The sequence below is a fragment of the Stigmatopora argus genome, chromosome 5 (assembly GCF_051989625.1).
Source record: "Stigmatopora argus isolate UIUO_Sarg chromosome 5, RoL_Sarg_1.0, whole genome shotgun sequence".
In the NCBI taxonomy this organism is placed as follows: domain Eukaryota; kingdom Metazoa; phylum Chordata; class Actinopteri; order Syngnathiformes; family Syngnathidae; genus Stigmatopora; species Stigmatopora argus.
This window is the reverse complement of record NC_135391.1, coordinates 6377356-6404500: the sequence shown is the minus strand read 5'-3', so window position 1 is coordinate 6404500 and position 27145 is coordinate 6377356. Positions and strand designations below refer to the sequence as shown.

The following is a 27145-nucleotide window of genomic DNA, read 5'->3' as shown; positions in this document are numbered from 1 at the left end:
TAAATTATGTGGGGGTGGAGTAACTCAAATTGTTTAATTAAAGTGACCAAAAAGCAAAGGCAGGGGATTAAAAATGACAAAAGTAAACCAAAAATCTACAAACTTACCAACACACTAGGATCACACCAAGCGTCGATGAGGACACAACAAGAAATGAACAAAGGGAGCTTAATTCCTCAGGCATGGGGAACAGGTGGGTGACACAGGAGGCAGCGGATAGGCTGAGCCATCTGGGGGAGGCAACAACAGGTGAAAACAATGGACAATCACAAGGAAGGCAGAAAAACAACACAAAACATGACAAATTTAAGTCCATATATAATTAACTACATTGAAAGAGGATTCAAACCTGAGTTATCTATACCACAGTGCAACACGTACACACCGTTCACACCATTGAACATATCAAGTTGCATGGCCATGAATTAACCTGGAATTTCGACACATATTAACATACAAAAACTGTGTATTTTATAATACAGTATTTTAATAATAGCATATTAGGTAGAGCAACTGGTGGGCATTTTGACACATTTGCCAAAAAGGCATACTCATTAATTTGTTAATCTTTCTAACATGAATTTGCACACCAGAACTGTACAATATGCAAATTAAAACCACAACAACATCAAGACATTTGGTTGTTTCTTTTTGTTCCAGGTAAATGCCCAGTAAATTCCACTGACAAGCTTGGGAGAACAACAAATAATAGAAAGAAAAACTATTTAAAATGCACAAATAACTTTACGATATTATGTAAATACTCTGGAATATTAAATACATCTCTGAACTTGTCATAACACTGTTGGCCTATTGCAATAGCAGAACAATTTATGTCACGGGAAATAATTCATTCATTCATTTTCTGAAATGCTTCACCTCACAAGGGGTGCCGGAGCCTATCCCACACCCTGAATCGGTGGCCAGCCAATCGCAGGTCAAATAACACAATATTATATTTAGCAATATGTAAATACATACAATTTCTATACATTTGTGAGAGTTCAAATGTTTCCAAAGAGTTTCAAGGAGAGTCTGGGCCTCCTCCTTCAGTTGCCGGTTGCTCGGCGAACATCAAGAAATCCACTTGGCGACTTCACAACGTGGTCTCGCTGCTCATGTCTCGCGGCCTGCGGTGGTCCGTGTCCGAGTCGTCGTCATCTTCGTCGTCTTCGGACTCCATCTCTATCTTGACCTGCGGGACGGGGCAGGTCATTCCTCGCCCCATTGGCATGGCCGGAGACGACGGACAGGAGATCTTCAGGTGGAGGGTAATGCTGAGAAAGGGCAAGCGCCGATTACCTCACACGCACTCGGGCAAAACCGTGACGGTGGGACGCCGAAGGACCAAAAAAAAAAAGCGGATTTTTACCACTTAGTAAAATTCCGATATATTTATCGAGTGAAATTGTAATGTCCAATTTGCTTTCTTTCCAAACCATGCCTCTTTCAAAGCAATGCAGACACACTAGGCCATTTGCACACAAGGAAAGAGAAAAAAAAAGGGAGATATGTATTGAGAGAAAATGAAAAAGGAAATAAATTGGCTGCAAAAGAAACTTTTAGGGAGGAACTTGTAATTGGAGAGGTGAATTTCATGCAGATGTAAAAAGAAATGCAGTTCTAGACGGAGCAACTTGTGGCTTAACAAAAGAGAATATGAGGTTGAATTAATAAACTTGTTAAGTTGTAGCCATAATTGTGGATTTGGAGAGTACTACATTTCACTGGTAGCAAAGAATTAGAACTTGTACTTGTAGAATTTAGCCACTAGAAGTCACTTGGGTTCTTCTTTGAGTTTATATACTTTTGTTAAAGATATTTCTTGTAAAACTACAAGTTGGTCTTCCTAGTCCAATATTTCTTTCCTCCAACTAAAAGTGAAATTTTGCACTAATTTCCCCTCCATTTCCAAGTCAGTTTTGATCCAAATCCGCTATAATTTTTTCTTCCTCTCTTGCCAAACGCAAGCTACTTTTGCACAAAATTCACCTCTATTTTGATCCACTGTACTCTGACTTTAGACGAGGCAAAACAGAAGTGACTAAAGTACCCACAGGATTCCACTAAAATTGCTGATTTGGAACATAGATGGAAAAAAAAGAAACAACCAAAGTACGTACTCTTTTCCTTACATAGGGGCTAGAATTATATAAACTAAAAATGAATGTACATATAACTCTAACCCAACATCTTCATTAACCTAATCTATTTTCATCACTCAAAAAACACAAACGAGTTAAATTAACATCCTGACAGCAGATATACATCAAACATTTATATATTTACACAGTTTGTATCACATCAAACGCAATACTAAGGAAAAATACAATGTCCACAAAATGAATCCCAGTGCACATTTGATGAAACATTCACTAAAAACTAAAGCACAGGGAGAAAAGGAGCAAACATTACACAGAAAGTCGGATTAAAATGATCTGCATTGCCTTAAATTGCATGGAGAGGACACCAGTCGTGTTTTCATGTTTTTGTTATTTACATCTTCAAATACTACAGAATAATATCATTGCAGGCCATCTAATACTACAAGAATGATTAGAGAATATTAAATAACATGATCCAGCAAACCTTGACTAGAGACACATTTTTATCTTTAATTATTACACTAACTCAAATTGGATTTTGGCAACGAAAGTGAATATAATTGGGCAATCATTATATTTGAGGTATTATCCAGTACTTTGTGCTAAATGTGGAAAAAGTGAAGTGGAGGTGTTGGAAGTTTAACACACAACATTCAGATATTCCACACTATTGAGTTGAAAGCAATGTTGTGGTCTAATCAATCTTGGTATTTAATTTAATTTATTTTAATTCAAATTATTTGATTGGGGGAATGCCTTGTCTGCTCACAGCTAATATAACGCCTTTTTTTAAATTACAGGAGAGGCTATTGACCCAAATGATTGCAATAATACATTTCACGTGTGTGTGTGTGTGTGTGTGTGTGTGTGTCTGTGTGTGTTAAAGAACATGAGGTGTGGCAGAAGGCTGGCAGTATGCCCCCCACTCAGACTGGGCAACATCAGGATACACCAAATCTTTGTAGGGGATGTGCAGTTTGAGGACACAGTACCTGCGATCCAAGTCTGAATCGGAACTTGGGGAGTGGTTGGAGTAAGGGCTGTACTTTTCCTGCAAATCCACACAGAATATCAGTCACGGCCTGCAGGGAGTAGCAAAAGCTCACCTTTCTCCTTACCTCCTCTGCGCTGGCTTCTAATTTGGACTTTTTCTTGTCTTTTCCCCCATTCTTATCATCGTCTTTCTTCTTCTTCTCTTTCCCAGGCAGGAGGTCATCTATCCAAGCCAGGTCGTGCTGGGAGAAGACCATGTCCAGCATTTTGCGCACCACCATCAGGCCAAGGATCTGAAGTTTGGCGTAACATTTTGAAATTCGCACCAGGATTAGCCTTAAGGCAAGTCGATGTCTGTAGATGATGTACTTGGATGGCATTTGAAAATTGGCGTTAACATGATTCAATTTCATACTTCATATATGTCGCTGGTGCCACGGGTTAAGTTGGTACTCGGTCGTTTGGTCGCCGGTCTTTTGGTCGCCCAGAAGGTAAGTGATAATTACCATTTAAATCGTTGCTCAAATTCCCTAAATACAAACTGTGAATTACTATTTAGCCATACTTAATGCCCTAGTAATTATTAGGCTAAAGAAAAGCTCCAAATTTCCCGGACTTTTATTGTTTTTTGTTGGAGAACTTGGTAAGACCCTGACGGACGTAGCTTCTTAAAAGGGACAACGCATGTACATTCAAACTCTTATACACTCACACGTCGGCTCAGTGAAACTGCTCAGGGCCATTGTTGGCTTTTATAGATGCGTAGACTGTGTTGATTTACCTTGTTTTGTCGCTGGTCTTTTGGTCCCCGGTCTTTTGGTCGCCGGTCTTTTGGTCGCCCGTTGTTTGGGTCCGGGCGACCAAAAGACCGGCGACCAAACGACCGCACACGGGTTAAGTCACAGTACTTCTGAAGCAGGGGTCTCAAACTCAATTTTTCTGGGGGCGCCCGATATAAGAGTCTGGCTGAGTCAGGGCTTTCACTCAAAAATTGTTTCAGATGGAAAAAAAAAACTAATCCAATTTGTAATCTTTTCAGTTCTTCAAAACAAAAGCAAGATTGGGGGTTACCAGGTCCACTTTTCTCCTCTCTGATAAATTGCACACTTTACAACATGTCTTATTGAGTAATGGCTTCTTATATGTTGTAATCAATATGTTGCATTTCAACTTCCTTTGTGCATATAAAACGGGGTGTCCCTGTGGTCAGTAAAAAACATTATAATTCTGTCTCCCATAGTTTTCTAGAATTGACCATGCTTGTAACAAACCTTTCTCTTCACGGCAACATTTTGTGAGACAACGTTTCAAACAATGGACCGACATTGCTCATTTATTTGCGCTAACGTGCTAACGTACGAATCTGTCTTAAGCCTTAGCTATATACCTTTCAGTGCAAGTAAAAACTAGAAAAATAAAAAACAAACAGGACCACGGCCACGTTAATACAAAATTTTGATGACAAAATTATTGTTCCACGGGCCGCAACTGACCCCCGGGCTTCAAGTTTGAGACCCTAGTTTGGACCATTACAAAAGATACGTAACTTATTCACTGCCAGCCAAGTTATATACGTACGCATAGTAATCACAGAGTAGATACGCTGACGTAGTTAGTAAAAGAGGAAATAATCTTTTTTTTTAAAAGGCGATGGACATCCAATACCATTGGATTGGACGTCATTTGCCGTTGGTGACAGGCGATGAATTATTTGAATAATAAAACTAAACTGTGTAATCCCCAAAAAGTGACTGCAATGATTGTTACATACCATAACTGGGAAGATGATTGCTAAAAACGTAGATTTGAGCGTCCAGAGTATAGCCAGGCATATAATCTGAACCAAGGTGAACAGGTGGACTCTTCTCAGAGGAACATGGCGCAGGTAGGTGAGGTCTGGTTGATGCTTGGACGGCATCATGTACAATTTGATCCGGTCCCAGAACTAGGGATGGCGATCGGGACAAAGTGGTGTCAGTTTGCAAAAGTTATCTCGGGTCACTTGTTATACAGGCCCAGATGGAATGCAATTTAACGGAATGAATTATTTAAGCATGTGGCTGAGGGGTGAAGAAGTTAATCGAATGTAGACCTCTAAAATGAATGAGCAATCACTGACTATTTGGGGCTTTGCTGTTACAGCTCACACTGGCAAACGTTGGCGTAATCGAATCATCTACAACAAGGGTGTCAAACTCGGGTTGGTTCGCGGGCCACATTAACGTCAACTTGATTTCATGTGGGCTGGACCATTTTAGACATAATATTTAGATTTTTTTTAATAAATGGATTAAAAGAACTGGATTAAAAGCCCTGAATATTCAGTTTTTTATAGATCTAAAACTATGCTTATTTTAGCTTTTTTTTTAATATTTTTAGATTTTACAAAATGATTTTTGAACTAAAAACACAGAAAAAATGATTAAAAAATTACAATTATTGATTTAAAAGGGGGAAAATCAGGAAATCTAATATACATCTATACTCTTCATTTTAATTTGATCCTAAAACAGAAAGTCGGCACTCATGATTTACTTTCCCGGGCCACACAAAATGATGTGGCGGGCCAGATTTGGCCCCTGGGCCGCCACTTTGACACGTGTGATCTACAATAAAAGAGCTATCAACAGCAAAGGCTGTCCCAATTGACTTATCTTTTCCAAATGATTGAGGGTCTTGATTACTTAGATTTGATTTCTCAAAAGGAATAAACTTCCAATGGTGGACCTGACTGTTATTCGGTTGGTGACTTAATTTTCTGCTTTCCATCAATTAGTAAAGGGAATACAAATGTGTTGACACAATATGACGTGTAGCATACCTGAATTCCGCTGAGGGAAGCTACTCCCATGTAGAGGAAGACGCCGTACAACACAGGCATGGGGATGAACTAAAGAAAGGAAGGACAATTTATCTTTTACATTATTCTATGAGATCTGGGAGGCGCCATATCGGGCATTTTTACGCCCAGCTGGCGACTTGAATGGATGTCAAAATGACCCTTGTGAAAATTGCAAACGTCACAAGATGAATGATTCTGTTTAATATTTACTTCACAAACATGTTAGTTACTCTTTTATTATTAATGCTAGGTGTGGTGTTATAAAATCAAAATATGCAACCAGAATTGAACTTTTTTCATTTAGTTCCAGTGTTTTTTTAAATACCTTTAGAATAGGAGCAAGAAAGATGGAGACTCCAGTCAGAACAAAAACCAGAATTCCCGTCACTCGCTGTTCTCTGCAAAATTAAAATAATTAAATAGGCAAACACAGAAGAGTCCAAATATGTTCCTTTTCCCCTGATATTAACTTCTTGGCAAAAGAATTCACTCAGCGGCTATATAACACGGACTTCCAAGTGTTTTTCACGATTGCTGACCTGACCCCGAGAAACTGCGGCTGCTCTCCGGGGGCGCTGGATTCGCTTTCCATCTTCAAGGAGTCAATGTGGGCGATGGAAATAACGGTGGCAGCTACGTACCACGGCAGACCCAAGAAAGAGCAAGTGGCCATCAGGACACCCACCCAGAAGAGATCCAAATGGTAGCCACCACCTTTCTGTCAGCGCACAAGTTATAATAACAATACGGTATGAGTGGAATTCCTACGGACTTTGGAAGGTCTAGTACTCAAGTAAAACTCCACGGTCCAGAAGTACACCTACTTTCAGTTTGTTCTCCTTGCGGTTGACAATGACAGCGCTAATTTGCTGGTCCATGAAGATGAGGATGGTGACAAGGAGGGCTGGGACAAAACTGCCCAAGTAAACCCACCACGGGTTCTTCCCAAACGGCAACACAATCCAGCCACGATCCGGACGAGTGGGCTATTTAGAAAACACAAGCCTTTTCATTTAAAAAATAAATTATTCATTAAATATTAAAGCACTGCTCCACTGTGCAAATCAAATGTGGAAACAATTTTACTGATTGATAATGACCAGTAGATGGCAATGATGATTTATGCAGGCATCAATGAAGTAAAGGGCATCCTTTTAGAAATGAGATACGTATCTGTGGGATTACTAAAAAAATGGTAATGCCAGTTTTATTTTTTTCTTGGTGAAAGAAGATCATTTATTTGACCCTTTCATGCGATGAATTATGATTTAATTGAAAACTTGCCGGGCACCCATTCAAGTTATTCATTTAGATGTCTATTTTCACAGTATTTTATAAATAGAGTACCTGTCATTACACTGATGTCATCAATCTTTGAATTTTTCTCCTGTTTAGAAAATGATTTGTAGCCGGTGCGAGATTCAAGTTTATGCACTATTTTTTTTTCCATCACTGGCACATTGGATAACTTTATTCATCCCGTATTCGGGAAATTTAATTGTGACAGTAGCAAGAAAAGGCATAGTTATAAGTTAGACAGTACAGTCAAAGGCCGCAGAACAACAAGTGTGATCAAATGAAGCTATGCGAATAACTAGCTATTTAAGATAGCTGTAATTTATTCAATCTCTTTGAACCAATGTTAAAAACTTAAGAGTGTACCTTGAATTCCGTTGGCACAATTAACTTGGGAGTTTTGAGGCCTATCAGCATATCAAGGCCCACAAAGGTCATAATTGACATGAAGATAGAAAAGTCACTGATAAGTTTCCTCAGCTGCAATGAAAGACAAAAATAAACAAACAATATTACTAACCACATGGTTAAAAAAAAATCAATATACAACTGATAATTGGAAAAACTAGACACGGTTGACAAGATATCCAATTCATTTAAACAGGGAAGATGGCAACAAAAGAACAAATGCTCTTTCCCTGCCACCCTCCCAGTTCAAACAGATTGGACATCTACTCATCATAAACTCAATTAAATGGATGTCTATCACTGTCAATGGTAGTGAAAGAGCTTGCAAACACTTTATGAGAATTATTCGACAATATTAAATGGCCTGTTGTGCAATATGACTGTAGATATTTTTAATTAAATAAAGGTTGAGGTGGATATTTGTGGATCGCATGATCACCTTGGTGGGAAAGTAGCGGCTGAACTTGAATTTCTTGAGGCTGACGGTCATGGAGTACGTTCCGAAGAAGAGGATGAAGGACATGAGCGCCAAATCGGGGACATACTTGCAGGAATTGCCCACCAAAGAGCCCCCATACTTCAAACACTCCTTCTTACTCAGCTGGCTCCAGTCCAGAGCTGTCACATTTAACTATTGTGTGGTTGGGTGGCAGTGGTACAGAGAAAAAGACAAGGTGGGGAAAAAAAGACAGAATGATTTTTTTTTCCCTTTATAATTTCTAAAACCTTATTAATCAAAAGAGATGCGACATTGCAATCCACACAAGACATTGGCAGTGTGAGGGTGATGAGAAGGATGGTAACAAAGGGAAGGAAATAATAGGTCAGCAAAAAAAAAGTTATTTCACTGGAAAAACGTTTAACTTGAATTAAAGGAACGCCCGTGAAAAAAAGAAGTAAAAGATGATAACCCGTTGAAAAGACACACTTACCCCAGAGACACTAGAGATGTTATCTGGCATTGGAACTAAACCAGTGAAGATGATTTGCAGCCACTGTTTTGAGGGTTCCGAGGGTTTAAGGAGACATCAAAAAGAAGATGAGGAGGGAAACAGAAGGAAATAAAGAAATGCACATAATGAGAATGCTGCAAAATGCGGGGCATGCCGTCCAATTAAAAAAAAGGGGGGGACTCACTTTGAAGAGATAGCAGCCAAATTTGATAAGCATGGCAAAACAAATAAGGGACAAATCAGTTACAGAAATTAATGTTTGTCAAAATCACAACTTGCTTTATACTCACTCTGTGTTGTGTAAATATAATAAGTAAGATCATTTACAATTATTTTGAATTTCAAATATCATTTGTGACACCCAACATGCAGTTTTTGAGTTTGTTTCGAGACCAAATTGGAAAAAAAAGAGTCAAAACAACCCTTTGAAAGGCAATTTTTACTCTTATCACCTTCCCAGTGACCACATATTTTATTAATATTTCTTTTTTACTCTCTATTGTAACTGTAAAAATCGTTTTAATATGAATGATATTGTCTCACAATATGCTCATCGTTACCTATTTATCCTAGAAGAAGAAGAGGAAAGCAATGAATCACATGATATGCTCAACTTGACATTATAAGAGAGTTTTTTAGAAGACTGGCTCAGGCAAATTCATGTCCTTGCTTTTATTTTATAGTACTTTTCTAAAATAGTTAGCCTTGAATGAATGTCTCACTCTACCTTGTTCAAAACCTGTTGAGAATATAATCCGAATAAGAAAAACATCCTTGAAAGAATGTCTTTACTTATTTACATACAAGTTTGTCTTCTTGCTGAGCAGTAACAGCTACGTAAAAAAGCTACCTTCTATTTCTAGAAAAAAAGCTAAAATTAGTCCCATTTTGCAACCCTGTTACTACAATTATGCCAAATATAGTGTGAATATAAAAATAAATATTTTAAAAAAAATACTATACACTATAAACGGGGATAATCGGGACTTTCATAGTTTATTAGCTATTATTGACAGGGGCGGAAATTAGGGGGGGTGCTGGAGGGGCGACCGCACCCAGGCCCCGGCCTACTGGTTTTAGGTAGGGGTTGAAAGGGGCACGGTTGGGTGAAGGGGGGATATAAAACAAACATGAAGTGAAGTTCATAGCACTAACTTAGTTTTTCGACGTTAAAACATTGCAGTGAATTCACCAAGTAAAAATTTGCTGACTAATAACACATACAGAATATGATTAAAAGAGGTAGACAAATTCTTTGTTCGAGGAATTACACATAAGCATAAATGACCAACATTTTTAAAAGTATTTTCTTTTCTCTTACACTTAATGTGTCAACTTTAGGATCAGTGTACTCTTGCCTAAATGAAGGGATAAACTCACCCGGGTCCGGCGCCAAGCACTCGCACTTGTAAGCGGTGACATAGTCTGGCTTAAAGTTGGTGTTGATGGGGTAGTATTTGAAGGAGCCCACCATCTTCTTGATGGCGTCCGAGATGAAGATGAATGAAATGAGACTGGAGAAGCCCTCTTCCGTGAAACGCGTCATGTACTTGATAATATAACTGGCGTCGGTTGCCACCAGGATGAAACACTGCAAGCACGAGTGGATGCCGATCCACAAGCGCAGCTCCATGTAATCGATGTTGTTATTCCTTTACGAAAGAGAAATCAGAGGATAAAATCATGCTCTAACATGCATGTGTCAAAGTGGCGGCCCGGGGGCCAAATCTGGCCCGCCGCATCATTTTGTGTGGCCCGGGAAAGTAAATCATGAGTGCTGACTTTCTGTTTTAGGATCAAATTAAAATGACGAGTATAGATGTATATTAAATTTCCTGATTTTCCCCCTTTTAAATCAATAATTGTAATTTTTTAATCATTTTTTTCTGTTTTTAGTTCCAAAATCATTTTGTAAAATCTAAAAATATATTTAAAAAAGTTGAAATAAACATTGTTTTAGATCTATAAAAAAACTGAATATTCAGGGATTTTAATCCAGTTCTTTCAATCCATTTATAATAAAAAAATCTAAATATTATATCTAAAATGGTCCGGCCCACGTGAAATCAAGTTGACGTTAAAAGCGGCCCGCGAACCAACCAGAGTCTGACACCCCTGCCCTAACATATCAAGTAGTCAAGGCCCAAAAGTCCCTCAAAGAGTCGATAGTCCGCCAAAGAGACGATATCTTAAGCAGTTCAAGGAGTATCTTTCCTCTCAAGAACAGGGATCATCATATTGTAAACAGTTATTTTTTCCTAAATGATCAATTGCAAGCTTCTTCAGATTCAAACGAACTATTTTATAATTAAAATTTGAAAAAAGTATCTGTGTGTAATACCACCCATTATATGTGTCATCTCGTTCATTCAAATCTACTGCAGTGTCTTAAGTTGGCAAAAAAGGCTCACTTGCTGAATTCAAAAAGGAGCTTTTCAAAGATGAGGATGGGTCCAGTTGAGCTAAGAATGATGAGGGGCTGACCCCCGAGCAGACAAAATACGGACCCAGCCAGAGCTGTACCGAGGAAACTTTCCATCACACCCTGTGAAGGATGAGAGAGATAAACGTGGGTAAAATTGCCAGAGGATGAGTCGACGCCTGAGCCTTTATTTCATTGTTAAATCGGAATGGACAGGAAACATAAAAAGCAAGTGAAACGAGACTCCCAAAGCTAAGCCTTGATGTTTATGCGGCAGAACAAAAAGAACGAGACACGCCGACTCTCTCACCTGATAGTTGTCCGTGGCGTCGCCCAGCAGGCCGCCAAAGGTGATGGCGTTGGTGATGCATCCCAAATAGATGAAAAGTACAGCAGAGATGGACTGAATGTGGAAACCCTCGTAGAAATCGCTGGGCAACCATGGCAATTTACGCTTGATGTCCAGATACAAGCCCCCACAGAAGCTATTACGAAAACAGGGCATAGTTAGCCAAGCAGATGTTGCGAATTTGCTGGTTTCTGCATGAGATCAAGCCTTCCCTCACTTTAAATCTTTGCACGAGTAAACCACTTTTGTAAATCTGTTTTAATTTTAGATTTGATTTGCACTGTCTTGGTGTGAGTGGTCCCACGGGGATGGTCTGATCTTTTACTATTGAAATCTATAAAACAGGGGTGTCAGACTCGGGTTGGTTCGCGGGCTGCGTTAACGTCAACTCGATTTCATGTGGGCCGGACCATTTTAGATATAATATTTAGATTTTTTTAAATAAATGGATTAAAGGAACTGGATTAAAAAGCCCTGAATATTCAGTTTTTTATAGATCTAAAACAATGTTTATTTTAGCTTTTTTATATCTTTTTAGATTTTACAAAATGATTTTTGGACTAAAAACACAGAAAAAATGGATTAAAAAATTACAATTATTGATTTAAAAGGGGGAAAATCAGGAAATTTAATATACATCTATACTTTTTTTCATTTTAATTTGATCCTAAAACAGAAAGTCGGCACTCATGATTTACTTTCCCGGGCCACACAAAATGATGTGGCGGGCCAGATTTGGCCCCCTGGCCGCCACTTTGACACATGTGCTATAAAACAAGTAGTGGCTAATTTGTCCACATCTGATTTAGAAAGAGACATTATAATTTGAAAATAATATAATATTGACCACTGTATTACTTTACAATTAGTTTAGTTGTGGGGCAGAGTTTTAATATAAATGAGTAATTAATTAGTAATTGTAAAGTTGATCATTCTCAATCATTCAAGTGAAGTAACACACAATTTAATGAGCTAAATTGTGGGATCCTAGATTGGATGTCTACTAGCGACAAACTCATGGAAATTCACAGCACATGAATGACTGGTCGCCACACGATCATCTTGGGTAGGCACCTCATACCTTAGTACTCCGTAATATGTACCCCTAACGTCATTTTAGTCGCGTATTGGTACTCGCACTAATTTGAAGACAGTAGTTTGTTTGGCGTTCAACTAGTACATCTGTTCTCAAATTATGAGGCAGAACATTATTGGTCTGATAGATAGTTCAAAGAAAATAACATCTTTTGTTAGCTCTGAGGAATGCACACTTCTTTTAGGGGGTTGTAATTGCAAACAAATAAATACGGCCCCTCGGGGAAGCCTAAAAAATACAAAAAGGATGAATGAACAGTCATAATGCGTTTGGAAACCCACCGTCCAGTGAACGCCAGTTCCTCTCCCAGTTCATGTTGTGCTGGCATTTCCTCATCCTCAGCCAGCCCTCCGCCTCCACCAGCTGTCCCATTCATTTGCCCCAGTTCGTTCAAGGAGAACACTGACTTCCTAAAGGAAGGGAGTCAAAATGAAATACATTTGTAAATCTGTTCAAATTTGTGCACTTCACGGGGTGAGTCGAAATAAGTCCTACCTTTTGTCGGCAGATGGAATTTTCTTGGGTGGCTCGATACGGATTTTAGGATCCCATTCCCCAGGCGGAAGCACAATCACCTCATCCAAAAACTCATCTATTCCCGCAATGAGGTCTTCTCGGTCTCGGGCTTTGTAGGCTACATCGCTAAAGAGCTAAAATAGGAAGACAGTATTTCACTTTTTTATATGGTCATTTTCCTATGTTTTATTTTACTGGACTAAAAATCACAGTTTGTCTATTTATTTTAGTTTTTTATATAGTTTTACGGGCCAGTGACTTACACCCATGATACGTTGACAACCTAAGACAGTTTTAGTTACAAAGATGGACCATTTCACAAATTTAAATACCGATGTCAGCAAAATGAATCAATTTTCCAAGGATAGTTCTGTCAAATGTCTTTACCCTTATTGATCAAATTATGTATGTAACATATACCGTATTTTCACGACTATAAGGCGGACATAAAAGTCTTACATTTCTCCAAAATAGATAGGGCGCCCTATAATCCAGTGCGCTTTATATATGGACCAATACTAAAAATGTTATCACGATAAAATAAATCAGTCGATAGTGTACACTATCCTCTACAGCTCTCACAACTACGGCAAGCAGCCCCCGACTCTACTATTTTTCCCGTAGAAAAAGTACTGCGCAGTGACTGCTGGGATATATAGTTCGTTTGTCAATAAATACACCCAGGATGACAGTGAGCACACTAATTTGGTGCTCGCCGTCATTTTGGCTGTATTTACAAAAGAAATTCTGCCGATAGATGTTGGCGTCAACAGAGCATTCAAAGCTAGACTGCGAACTATATATATATATATATATATATATATATATATATATATATATATATATATATATATATATATATATATATATACACATATATATGTGTATATATATAGTATATATATAATAGTAATAGCACTCGTTACTGACACTGCGGCTAAAAATACGATGCGCTGTATAGTCGTGAAAATACGGTACTCTATATTCACTTCAGTATTGCTGATTTCCTATGAAAGGACATTGATTTTTCTTTAAGCAATTCCGTCCTTTGGAGACTTATTTAAAAAATGGTGCAAGCTATTTGACATTTCGAGCCCGGCTGGATTTCATTGCAAAACACCTGCCAGTCAGAACATGAGGCGCCTAAAGCTGAGAGTCAATTGCAGGGGAGCATCATTCCGTGATGGAAATAATAGAGGTCGCTGTAAATGACGAGAAAATGAGCCTGTTTTCAGTACGTTTCGTCTTTGTGAGAGCTGGCTAGCCACAGTTGAGGTCTCAGGTCAATGGGATTGAGAACCAAAACACACAACAAACATAGTAATTCATAAATCTGTCTGTCTGAGAGGACAGACAGACAGATTTTCCTCTTGGCCGGGACACGTTCATTGATTTTTTTCTCCCACCAGCACAAACAACTTGATCTCTATGTGAGTTTTTTTCCCCAAGGCTTTTTTTCAGCTCTTTAAAGTGAAACCTGGAGATGACTTTTATATACAACCTGCACAGAGAGTAGGTCAAATAATATAATAAAGAATGAAATTATTTTTTTTCTCTTGATATGAAAAAAACTTGGATATTCAAACTGGTTATGTACTCCAGTTTTTTTCCTAGGTCTACAATGTCTTCTGTGTCTGTGCTTCCTACTGACCAAGGACATTTCCCGAATAGGGGATGAAATAAAGTTTTAATCTAATCTATAGAGCAAATGGTAAAAATATTTTGGGGCTGCAATTCCATCTCACTCGCACATAACTCGATAATTACAGCATAAATGATAATAAATGAACATTAAAAATCATTTGGGTTGGGTCATTAACCTTTAAAGCTCTTGAAATCACTTTTTAAACTATTCAAACTTTAAACAAAGTCATTTAAAATGTAATCACTTTAAGGTGGTGATACTATACATTCAAACATTGATGCAGAATGAATATATGAATATGGGTTCCAGATAGTTGGCATACTGAAGGTCGTATCGATTTTATCAGCTCGTATATTGCCATCTGTCAACCATCTTGAAGGAACAGATAATTTGGTATAAATGGCCCTGATTAAACATAAAAATATGGTAGTAGTTAAGAAAATAATCTCAAATTTATCCACAAGGATGGACAAACTGGGATGCAAACATTTGATTGGGTAAAATTGTAGAGGTGTTGATAAAATTTTGCCAAATGAATGACGGCCACTTGCTAGAAATACAGATTTTTTATTCATGTTTTTTTTCCACTTTGTTTTTCAATGTATTAACCTCTGCAAATTTAAAAATATCTCTGTCCCTTTAAATGAATCAATTTTTCTAGTATGAACAAAAAAAATACACGTGCTTTTGCAAACAACACAACCTTAGCATCCTTTTCAGTTGTTGGTTTTCCAGGAGATCATATTTTTTGTCAGATTGAATGTCAGAATAACTTGAAATGACTCACATCATCGACCATCAACGTTGCTATGGCTCGGCCTATCTCATTATACGACTTGGCCTTTCCTTGCGGTCCCAAGAGAATGAACAGAAATCTATGCGGTGAGGAGACAAATATAAGCAACCTGCAACGGGACAGATTTGCTACGTGACATTGGCACAATATGAGCCATTTCACCTGGTGGGTACGGGCACCTCTGTCAGACCTCCGAGTGTTGTGGCTTGAGACAGGCGAACAAAGGCAACAAAGGGCTTATTGAGGAAATCCACCTCTCCCACCAGCACGTTGGAGGCCTCAGCATCTCTGGGGATCTTCTTCATGAATTTGTTTCTCAACTAATGAAGGCAGAGGCATAGTGTTGAGACAGTGTTCCATATACGCAAGATGAATTTTTGATTTTGTTTGAACAAAGACGCAGATGGCACACCTGCAAGTAAAGTATGCCTGAGTGATAATAAAAAAATGCCTCCTCACAGTAAAAAAACAACAATTTAGCTGAAATTACTTTAACTTCAGCCACATTTTCACAAAGCGGTACACTTTTTCTACTCTCACTTATATGACATTTGGCCATTTTATTTATTTATTCTTACTCTGACTTACATTCATCAGCATGGCATGTAATAGAAGGTTGTCAACTGTATACCCATGGGAGATTTGTCCTAATGATGGTTTCTCCAAAAGACTTTACTGACGCTGCTTGGGCACTTATTCCATCACATTCCTATCTGACCTATCATCCCTCTTCTTGTGCATTGCTATCCACTCCCCACAGGGTGTCCCCTTGGTAAGACTATTAATGTGGAGATAGTAATGCTACTTACATTCCGTGCTATATACGATATTCAATGATGATGATTAGAACTAGCAATTATAGTTATGTATCCAACTTTCCTGATGGAGTAAAGTTGTTTGACGATGGTGCATCTGCGCAGGTGCTTTAATGATTTGGCAGCACAATAGCATTCAATATCACGAGAGCCTTGCCAATAACCCACAGCCTGAATTAGTAGCGCCATGTGAGGGCTGAGCACGTGGACAATATTCTTTTTTTTTAAAGCAGATCAATACTGACACAAACAATGCAGCTAACTATTCTGTTTCAAATGTCACGCAGGGGCGGAGCTTAGGGGAAGTGATGGGATGGCGGTTACAATTCATGCATTTTTCTCACGAAGGTCCTAAAAAGCCTATTACAGCCAACTTTGGGCAGAAGGGGAGGCACACCCTGAATTGGTGGTCAGCCAATCGCAAGGCATATCGCAAACAAAGTTATTCTAAATTATTGCTGGCATGTCAACATCTATTCTTGAGCTACGTTTGAAAAAAAAGGATAAGTGGAAGGAGAAAGCGGCACATCTGTCCAAACATCAATGAGTTTAAGACACATTGTGCGGGGCCTGGAAATAAATGTGTTATGGGTGTGCGCACTTCCTCTATCACCGGCTGTCACCTTCAAACACTGATGGTACTCAGAATATGAAGCATCAATTCAACACCACAGTGAACTATTAGAGCTCATCTCAACAATAATTCAAAGCTTCAAAAAAGGAAATGAATGTTAAAGTGATACGCTTCCAGGCAGAAAATAGATGTTACAAGACTGTAAAGGAGAAAAAATGAATTTAGGCATCACTCATCATGGGGGATAAAAGGCTAGTTTCTATGCTCCAAGGAAATGAAAAAAGAAGAGCTTGTTTTAGTTCAGTTTTTTAATCTCCTTTATATTCCGGAGATAGTCATTGGGGTTGTTGATCTACAATTTTATAAAAATAGGATATTAATATTTTGGCCTACAATTCTATATTTGCTGCTATTACAGTCTGAAAAAAATGTTTTGATTCAAGGACTTAGATTTTATATGTATATTATGTCATTAAAGTTAACATGCTTATAATGTTGTGGTGAAGATTGATTTCAGTAGCAACAACATTTTTCAAATTACGAATATACTGATGTTGAAGGCTTACCTGGTCTGAGCTGGGAGTATCGGCAATGTCATTCATACTCCGACTTTGAGCATGACCTGCAGGGCCACAACAAAATCTCCTGTAATTCCTGCTATGTATAAATATCAGCAATCTACTGGATGGGCAGTCGCTTAAGCTAAAACCAATCATTTCATCTAACTACAATTTTCTCATTTGAGGCTTAGCATAAAACAGTTAGCCCATGCTAGATAAACCACGGTGAAGCGGGACTTCACTGCATAATACTTTCAAATATCTATCTAGTACTGGGGTCGCCAATCCGGTCCTCTATCCAGTCTGTTTTCCATATCTCCCCCTGAATCAAATGATAGGCTCAGCAGCAAGCATTCCAGAAGCCTAATAACGATTCGGATTATTTGTTTCAGGTGTATTGGAGGAGGGAGATGAGGGAAACAGGGTCGATAGGTGCCCTTGAGAAGCGGAGTTGGTGACTCCTGATGGAGTAGATCATTCAGAATGAAGTAACAGTCGATATTCAACACTCACGCAAACGGCCGTAGTTCCCGGACTGCTGTTTAACTCGGAGGTCCTCCGTAGATCGATTATAATTGGCCGCCGGCACCGGACCAGGTGCGCCTTTGGGCCCCGCTGGGCGAGCTGACAGGCAAGAGACACGTATAAAAACAAAGATACTGTCTAATAGCTTCCACCCTGGATGCTATATATAGAAAACTGATGTCACCTCATCACACATTAAGATATTCACTGTGGGCACGTTGGTTTTCACAAATGGAGAAAGGTTGGAATGATAATCAGGTGTCAAAATATTCACATCTAAACAAACCCAGCGGAGGGAGAAAAAATAGGAAGGCTTGTTTTGCCTGTAATGGCTTGGTTTATTATGGGAGGTGGAGTAATGAAGCAATTTCAATTCAATTCTCTGGTAACAAGGTTTTTAACTTGAGCATTACTGCAGTACTCACGGGTGGAGGAACTCGACTTTCCCATGTCTGCGATGGAGCGATGGATTGGCTTCTTGGTCTGGTGTCGATGTTTCCTTAGCAGAACAAAACTGATCTTGTCTCTCAGCTCAGGCAAAATCATGCCTTCCTCTATCTGTCTTTCAATGATGTCGTCTATAAAAACAGACATTTTCTAAATATTAGGCAGACAGGAATACATAAACACATGTAAAAGTTGGTTTACTACACAGAGAATAGATTTTCATAATAACACGTACACTAAAGTCATACACTTGAGAATCCAAATCTCATATCTCTCTATCTAGACCACATGTGTCAAAGTAAAATAAACATTGTTTTAGATCTTTAATCCATTTATTTAAAAAAATCTAAATATTATATCTAAAATGGTCCAGCCCGCATGAAATCAAGTTGACGTTAATGTGGGCCGCGAACCAACCCGAGTTTGACACCCTTGATTTAGACTGTGTTAGACTACTTTTCACAATGTGGCTGATTGGTATTTTTTTATTGTGTGTAATACTACATAGATATTGCCTTTTAGCAAAACATTTTTACACTGGGAAATTGGTGTGAAATGTCACTTTAATCACTGTTTGAAATATTTGCTGTGATGTCAGCATACCCACTAGCATTGAACATGTCGCCTAAATTCTACTGCTAAGCTTCTTTCTTTGGGTTGATTCAACTTTTTAAGCAAATTGCGCCAAACCAATTCCATAAAGGGCCAAGACGGTGCACGTTTCTTTTCCAACCAAAGAAGTGGACATCTTTTCACCAATCAGATCTCTTGCAAGTAGAATCAGTCAATTGGTGACAAATTCATTAGTTAAACTGTCTGTTGAAACAGAAAAAACAGCACCTTCTTGGCTCTTTGTGGACTTGGTTGGACACCCGCATTTTAAGCTATGACTGTGTGCACCCAACAGGTTGAATCCCAATCTTCCTGCCATCTGAATCATCAATAGCTCACCAACAATTTGAGGCAAAGAATAGCCGTCCAGGTCCAAAAGAATGGTTCCTGTCTGAAGACACGTCCTAAGCTCAAACAGACTGTGCAAGGACAGCGTGGACACGTGTGGTTTGCTCCATCTCTCGCCTCCTTCCTCTACTTTCTCCTCAAACTTCACCCATCTGAACAGCAAAAAAAACAAATGGATACGTGAAAAAATATAAACGCCTCTCATATGTTAACAGAATTTTGTATCTCCAATGGTCAAACATGCTTGCATCCGATTGCAGACAGCCACACAGTAAGTGTGCAGTGTTCCGATTATTCACCTTGCAGACTCCTTCCACTCCAACTCGTCCCCTTCCCGCTGTAGAGTGTCCATTTCGGTGAAGAGTGTCGGCGTCGGCATGTCATCATCCTCATTCAGGATGTAGCGAAGCCTCTCGGCTGCCGGGGACACTTGATGAAAATGAGAGAAAGACCAGTGGAAGCATCATTGATATTTTTCTTCGTACTCCAGCTTCCTTCCATTTCCACGTAATTATATCCAAGACTAACTGAAGACTAATGAGTGTAGCGTGACTGGACGTTTGGTCGAAAGACGTTTGGTCGACCGGACGTTTGGTCGAACGGACGTTTGGTCGAACGGACGTTTGGTCGAACGGACGTTTGGTCGAACGGACGTTTGGTCGAATGGACGTTTGGTCGAACGGACGTTTGGTCGAACGGACGTTTGGTCGAACGGACGTTTGGTCGAACGGACGTTTGGTCCCCGGACGTTTGGTCCCCGGACGTTTGGTCCCCGGACGTTTGGTCGCCGGGTTCGCTGGCTGTCAAATTATGACAGAGTTTACTGTTGATATTTTGATATTAGAAATTTAGATATTAAACTCACTCTCTCTCTCTCTCATGATTATAATTTTGAGAGCTGGTTTTAACAGTAACAACCCGGCGACCAAACGTCCGTTCTACCAAACGTCCGGGGACCACACGTCTGGGGACCAAATGTCCGGGGACCACACGTCTGGGGACCAAACGTCTTTCGACGAAACGTCCGAGTACCTGAGTGTAGACACTACGAGTGCGACATGTAAAATACACATCAAATGGTACAGTGTTTCATGTCAAATCATGGTAGAAAAAAATACTATTCAGCTAATAGTTTTACACGATGATCCATGTGAAATCAGTCTTAATGGTGGTGACATCACTGAGTTCCTTTTCCTATTCACCCATCTAGATAGCAGGTTTCAACCATTCAATACTATTTTCCCATATATTACTATATATTGGGGCATCGGACAGGTCCCGAGATCAGAGCTGATCCAGTCGTCATGTTTTTCTTTTCTTTTTTTTATTTCTTATTTTACAGTACACGTGCTCTGTGATTGACCGGCTTTCCCAAAATTTGGGCTGTCTGGAATGTGCTTTAGCTGACCCATGACCCAGAAGTGGTAAATATTGGATGATCTGATGTGTGGCCTGTGTTGAATCTCTTCCCCAAATGGCAATGACAACAGAACTGAAGCACATGCGCACAAAGTCATTACTACATCAGCATTATGGATATTCAATCATGTGACCTCTGAATGTGCAATACAATCCAGTCAATGTTGTATCGGGTACGTAAGGCCTAATATATCAGCATACGATTAATGCTATAGGGTAAGAAGCTATATAAAGACATATAGGCGGATGTAAACACCATACACGTGTTGTCATCAGCTATCAATAATATTGATGCTTGCTTGACAGCAACCCAAGGCTGATTCCATTCATGTTTTTTTTCCTGTATTGATAAGGGCATTGATAAATACGTTCCAATATGTAGATATTAAAATACAGAATATAGACAGCCAACTATAATAGAGCACATCCCATTTTTATAAGGCTTAACGGTGCTGTATAAAATGGTGAAAATAAAAATGACTACAATAGTGATGTCATTTTACATGTAGAAGGAGAATTTGGCATTAAAATTTCGTAGTTTTGTACAAGTTCAGAAAAAAGGCAATTTTTTAACCAGTTCTGGTTGTGACATCACATCTCATATTTCTTTGTATATTCAAAATATGGTCTGATATCATTTTAAATCCACTTTCTGTTGTATTTGATAACACGTTAAGAGGAAAATTCAGTCAAAATGATTCCAATATTAAAAGTAGCACTTGTAAAATATTTGACTATTGACTTACTTGTGCGGTTTATGTCTTGGAGACTCTGTTCCCGCGAATCCATGAGTCCTTCCTCAATGTCTATGTCTCTATACTGGTTATACTGGTCGGGCTCATGCTGTCTGTGACGGCTGTAGCGTCTTTCTCTGTCCGTGTTGCTGTCGTGACTAGAACGCCTTCGCCTGCGCTTACGCCGATATCCTCGAGGAACTGGGACGCCAATGTAGATGGATTGATGATCTAATGGGAAAGAATGAAATGTAGCGCATTATAGGCATTATTATTTGTTCATTTATTTTTCAAAAAGGCCCATTGAAATTTCTGATTTTTCTGTAATGGCTTACCTTCTTGTTCATCATAGCGTAGGTGCGAGACACCTGACCCTCTGTCTCCATGCTGCATCCTTTTAATGTAGGCGAAAGTGAGAGTTAGTAATCATAAAGCCCACATAGGTTTTAAAATCAGTTGTGCGTTGATGTTTTACAAAATTTGAAATGGCTTTATAATTAGGCAAATGCGGTCTTTTTGCTGTATTTTTTACGTTTGTGATTGAGGCTGCTTCATGTTAAATTTCATGTAGAGTAAGGGTGTCAGACTCGGGTTGGTTCGCGGGCCACTTTAACGTGAACTTGATTTTACGTGGGCCGGACCATTTTAGATATAATATTTATATATATTTTTTTTATAAATGGAATAAAAGAACTGGATTAAAAGCCCTGAATATTCAGTTTTTTATAGGTCTAAAACTATGTTTATTTTAGCTTTTTTTTATATATTTTTAGATTTTACAAAATGATTTTTGAACTAAAAACACAGAAAAAATTGAATAAAAAATTACAATTATTGATTTAAAAGGGGGAAAATCAGGAAATTTAATATATATCCATACTCTTCATTTTAATTTGATCTTAAAACAGAAAGTCGGCACTCATGATTTACTTTCCCGGGCCATACAAAATGATGCAGCGGGCCAGATTTGGCCCCCGGGCCGCCACTTTGACACATGTGATGTAGAGAATATTTCCCAAACAAAGATTTTATGAGAAAAAAATACTTATTTAGTACATAGTAGAAAAAAAGTTAATCTAAGTGAAATCCTGAATCGATAACAAAATGGTTTGTGTTCTTCATTTTGAGGAGTTGTTATTGAATCTACTGTGTGTTTATGCCATTATGCATGTAAATACATAGGCTAATTGTCTTTGTTGCACGTGTGTTTTCTTTGTGTGTGTGTGTTCTATTGAATGAGTCAAACAATAGCTACAGTGGTAGAAGATCTTGTGCACTGACCTGCCTTTTGGCTGATGCAGTAAATCAATGGGAAAATAATTAAAAAGCCAGGCATAGTCAATGGAAATTTGCATGATTGGAACTAACGTGAGTAACCAGAAAAGTTAAAGGCCACCATGTTTCTACTAGGCAGAGCTTAACTACAATGACAAGTAGATATGCATCTTATTTGCTGTTTACCACAAGCAAATTTGGAGCATTCATGATTTTGTGGGACATGTGTTAATTACCACATTTTTTAAAAAACAATAACAACATAAAAATTGAAATAATGAGTGTCTAGACACATTTGTGGTCATTTGCATGAATTCTTTTTTAAAACATTCAAGACAACAACACTGGGATAGGCTCCAGCACCCCCCACGACCCTTGTGAGATAAGCGCTTTAAGTAAATGAATGAATGACAGTGCCCTTCATATTGTGAACATACCAGACGGAATTGACGTGTAAAAAAAATATGATGTGGTGTAATTTTGGCCTCGCACGGCCCGGTTGAGTTACATTTTGCCAATGTTTGCAGTGGTGGCTCCCTGCCTCAATAATTAGTGCTGTCACATCAGTGTCCTTCACACCCAGTAGGCAGAGAGGATCAATGCCATCGTCCTGTCAACACTAAACGTGAGCCTCAGTCAAGCTCGCGTGTGCATAGAATAGGGTGTTCGTGTGCTACGATTCGGGTACATAGAAAGAACAGTTAGAAAGTGTGTGTGTGTGTGTGTGTGTGTGTGTGTGTGTGTGTGTGTGTGTGTGTGTGTGTGTGTGTGTGTGTGTGTGTGTGTGTGTGTGTGTGTGTGTGTGTGTGTGTGTGTGTGTGTGTGTGTGTGTGTGTGTGTGTGTGTGTGTGTGTGTGTGTGTGTGTGTGTGTGTGTGTGTGTAAAGTGTCTAAAAATTAAAACGAAAATTAAAGTATTTAAGTATTAGTATATGTTCCTGTGAGACAACAAGGAAGAAATGGCATTCACTATGGCAGGGGTTGGGAACCTTTTTGACAGAGAGAGCCATAAAAAAAATCATATTTTGTAATGTTATTTATTGAGAGGCATTCTCAGAATTGAAATGTAAAAATGCATGAAAATGTGTGAATTTTTTTATATTTCATCTCTTTTAAAGTACAAAAAGTCTCTGAATTCTTTTGAGAATATTGTTATGCTGTTGCTAATGAATCAATATCAATGATATCATGCATGGGGAAGAGTAATAAAACACAAATTTATGATTTAGGTGGTGGTAAAGGTAGTGTCAACGCCACAATGACGCTCCTATTAGTGCGTTCGGGACTCAGCTCTCTCACCAGTGATTTACATATTTTACCTCATAGGTTAGTGGAGAGCCATATGCGCCCATTGAAAGAGCCACATATGGCTCCCGAGCCATAGGTTCCCTACCCCTGCACTATGGTGTAAAATAGACAGTGTGCTGTACAGTTAATATGATTGTAAATTATGAAAATTATGAAAATAATGTACCACAAAGCTCTCAAGGTAAAGTAAAAAGTAACATTTAACAAAGATTGTGTGTCATTTTCCATTTGCAAGATTATTACTAAACATTTTGTCCATTGTTTGTAAGTAGGCATAAATGCTGTTTAGACAAGATTTTCTATTAAATACCTTCAGGCTGGAAATTATGAAGTCAAGACTTGAAGGAAAATTGTCAACTTTAAAGGAATATCTAAATACATTTGCTATATGGGGGACTATTTACAGGAGCTGTCAGTTCTGTGTTATATTGGAAGGTCATTTGTTTGTCATATTGGAAGGTTAATTAATGAGTGAAAACCCCTGGTGAAAGCACGTCAGACCAGCTGAAAATGATGCCGCTAATTAGAGAAGCGCTCAAATCTTGAAGATGGTTGACTATCTGGAGCATCAACATTTATTGCCTTAATCTTTCAAAGGGAAAATAAGACAACTTTTTAAATCATTTTTCCTCATTTTCAAGAAATAGGAGCTATTTTATATTGCCACAGAATTGAAGACTTTTTACAATCGTGGACTTGAATCACTCAAACGGCAGCCTAAACTTTACCAGGAAATTTCAGTACAGAATATATTTCTATTTACATATTTTAGGTAACATATATATTGTTATATATCTGTAATATATGTGTGACTTGTTTATTAAATAAAACTGTCCAATTAATTAAAATGCCTGTTGTTATTTTGTTTAATAAAAAAGAAAATCAACAAAAAGAACAGCATGACAAAATAACATAGAAAATGAGAGTATTGCATACATTCAAAAATAGAGAGAAAATGGGCACAATTTGCACAGAAAGAAATCAAATGGATAAAAATAATAAATAAAACGATAGAACCCATTTTTTGTTTTTTGTTTTATGTGGATCAGTTGTTTTTAACTCATTTTGGAGGGCCGGATACAAAACTGATGTATGTTTTTCTGGATAACATCAAGTTTTCAAACTGAAGGATCACCATAGTAAATAAATATGTAAACGTGGTAGAGGAAAAACAGATCAATTTTGGATTCCGCACCCGAAAAAAAATGTTAAAAACAGCTTCCGGACCTAAAAACAACTTGTTACTATGAGACAATTAATAATAAAAGAATAAGCAAAATATAAAATTCCTACCTGTTTTTGTTTGTCAAGACAGATGAAGCAAAAGTGAAGAGGAAACGACCTTTCGAGCTTGTTTGCTCACATCAGTAAAAACATACTGGTGGAATACCAGCAAACTTATGAATAAAATCAACAAAGCAAAGAGGAAAAAACTCCATTCTGTTTGCTTCCTATCTTTTTGGTTGTCAAACTGTCTCTCCTTTCCTCTCTGTGTCTGTCTGTCTGTCTTATGCTGGTTCAATAACGGGTAAAATAGGACTGGCAAAGACCCCCAGGCAGGAAGTTATGTCAAAACATGCTGTACTTTGACATCAGCTCGTCATAGGAAATCTCTCAATGTATGCCACCAGCAGGTCAATACACACTTATGTCACTTTATTTGGTAAATTAGCCCCAACACAGTAGTTAAACAAAAAAAGGCCCTTTACAACGATCACTATTTTCATTTTGGGGGGATTTTGTGGTCAACTACAGTGGTGTTGTGATACCTTCATATTATTACTATTTTTTGCATGTGTTATAAATTGAGGAAACCATATTCTTAAATAAATTAAGAAAAAAATTGACTGGATCTCCAAACCTCGGGATTTATAAGTAAATCTTGCTAATAATCATATTAGGGGTGATCCTACTTTGCGGTTTTTCGATCATCATGGCCATGTTGGTTTACATTATGCATGATATTCGAGGGAATACTGTACTTTGAGTTATTGTTAAGAAATATATATATGTAGTACAATATAAACAATTTTATATATCTATATAAACCAGTGGCGGTTCGGTTGCCTTGAGGCAGATTTCTGACCCTGGCAACAAATAATGGCTGAAATGTGATTGGTTAAATGCTTCAATATGAAAACACACATCTGGAAGCAGTGCAACCAGGTGGAAAAGCAATGAAAGGAAGCTAACAGACAATTTGCAATTATTTAATTATATCATTTAAGTAATGATGGACAAAATATAATATATGATTCAGATATTTCTTAGGCCAGCAGAGAAGGCCTTGAAGGCCCTGTTGGCCCGCCACTGATATAAACACTTGTTTTAGAATTGGTTAGTTTGTTATCAACAAATTATTGACACATTTTTGGGTGTAGAATCCAAAACGGATCAACCTGAATTCTCATTTTTAAAACTCCAATAGCACAAACCAGTCAAAGTTTTTGCCCCAAAATAAATCAATTGATAGTAAATCAGCAAAATTGGAAAGTTATCTATTGAGAAGTAATGGACTAAGACTTTTGATGTACAGTGAGCTAGCTTTTAGATGAAGATGCAGATGTAATTTCACTTACACAAGGTCTGCTGTCTTAATATTCAGCAGAACCTTCTGACTAAAAAACTGAAATGGTCTTTAGACATCTCCGCATATGAAGCATTCAGTGTGAAATTAACTGCAGATTGCTTCATCAAGTTTCCCCACAACGTAATGCATGATCATTCAAAGGTGCTCAAACATGGAAAATTGTCGGTTGCAGCCATATTAAAATTTGATAATAAAGTTTGCGTTAACTGAGACATGTTACTAATGGCGGTAGTGGGTGACAGACAGCGTATGCCACATTAGATTAGATTAAAACTTTATTTCATCCCATATTCGGGAAATTTCCTTAGTTGCAGTAGCAAGCACAGACACAGAAGACATTGTAGACCTAGGTAAAAAAAACTGGAGCCACACACAGGAAGTCCACAAGGTGGACTGAGACTGAGGTTAAATATGCAGAATCACTCTTTCAAGCTGATCCGCACATAATTCCCTTCTTTCCTGTATTGGTAAGAAGAGTAATGCACTTTAGTTTAAAAAAAATCGCCAAAATGTCTCTA

General features: G+C 38.3%; 1 protein-coding gene across 1 annotated transcript; it reads right to left on the bottom strand.

Moving 5' to 3' along the window:
- Positions 1-305: 305 nt before the first annotated feature.
- Positions 306-25537, bottom strand: slc4a5a (solute carrier family 4 member 5a). The gene is made up of 26 exons (XM_077599812.1): positions 25331-25537; positions 21791-21849; positions 21468-21686; positions 19602-19731; positions 19294-19454; positions 18321-18473; positions 17884-17994; positions 17377-17432; positions 15584-15741; positions 15413-15500; positions 12960-13114; positions 12746-12874; positions 11330-11504; positions 11009-11142; positions 9978-10249; positions 8577-8611; positions 8084-8275; positions 7603-7716; positions 6765-6926; positions 6480-6658; positions 6266-6338; positions 5920-5988; positions 4870-5043; positions 3224-3391; positions 3098-3156; positions 306-1277 (listed from the first exon to the last, which is right to left on the bottom strand). Exons 2-26 carry the CDS (start codon positions 21846-21848, stop codon positions 1097-1099), a joined length of 3405 nt encoding a protein of 1134 aa, XP_077455938.1. The 5' UTR covers position 21849; positions 25331-25537; the 3' UTR covers positions 306-1096.
- Between the last annotated feature and the right edge of the window lie 1608 nt (positions 25538-27145).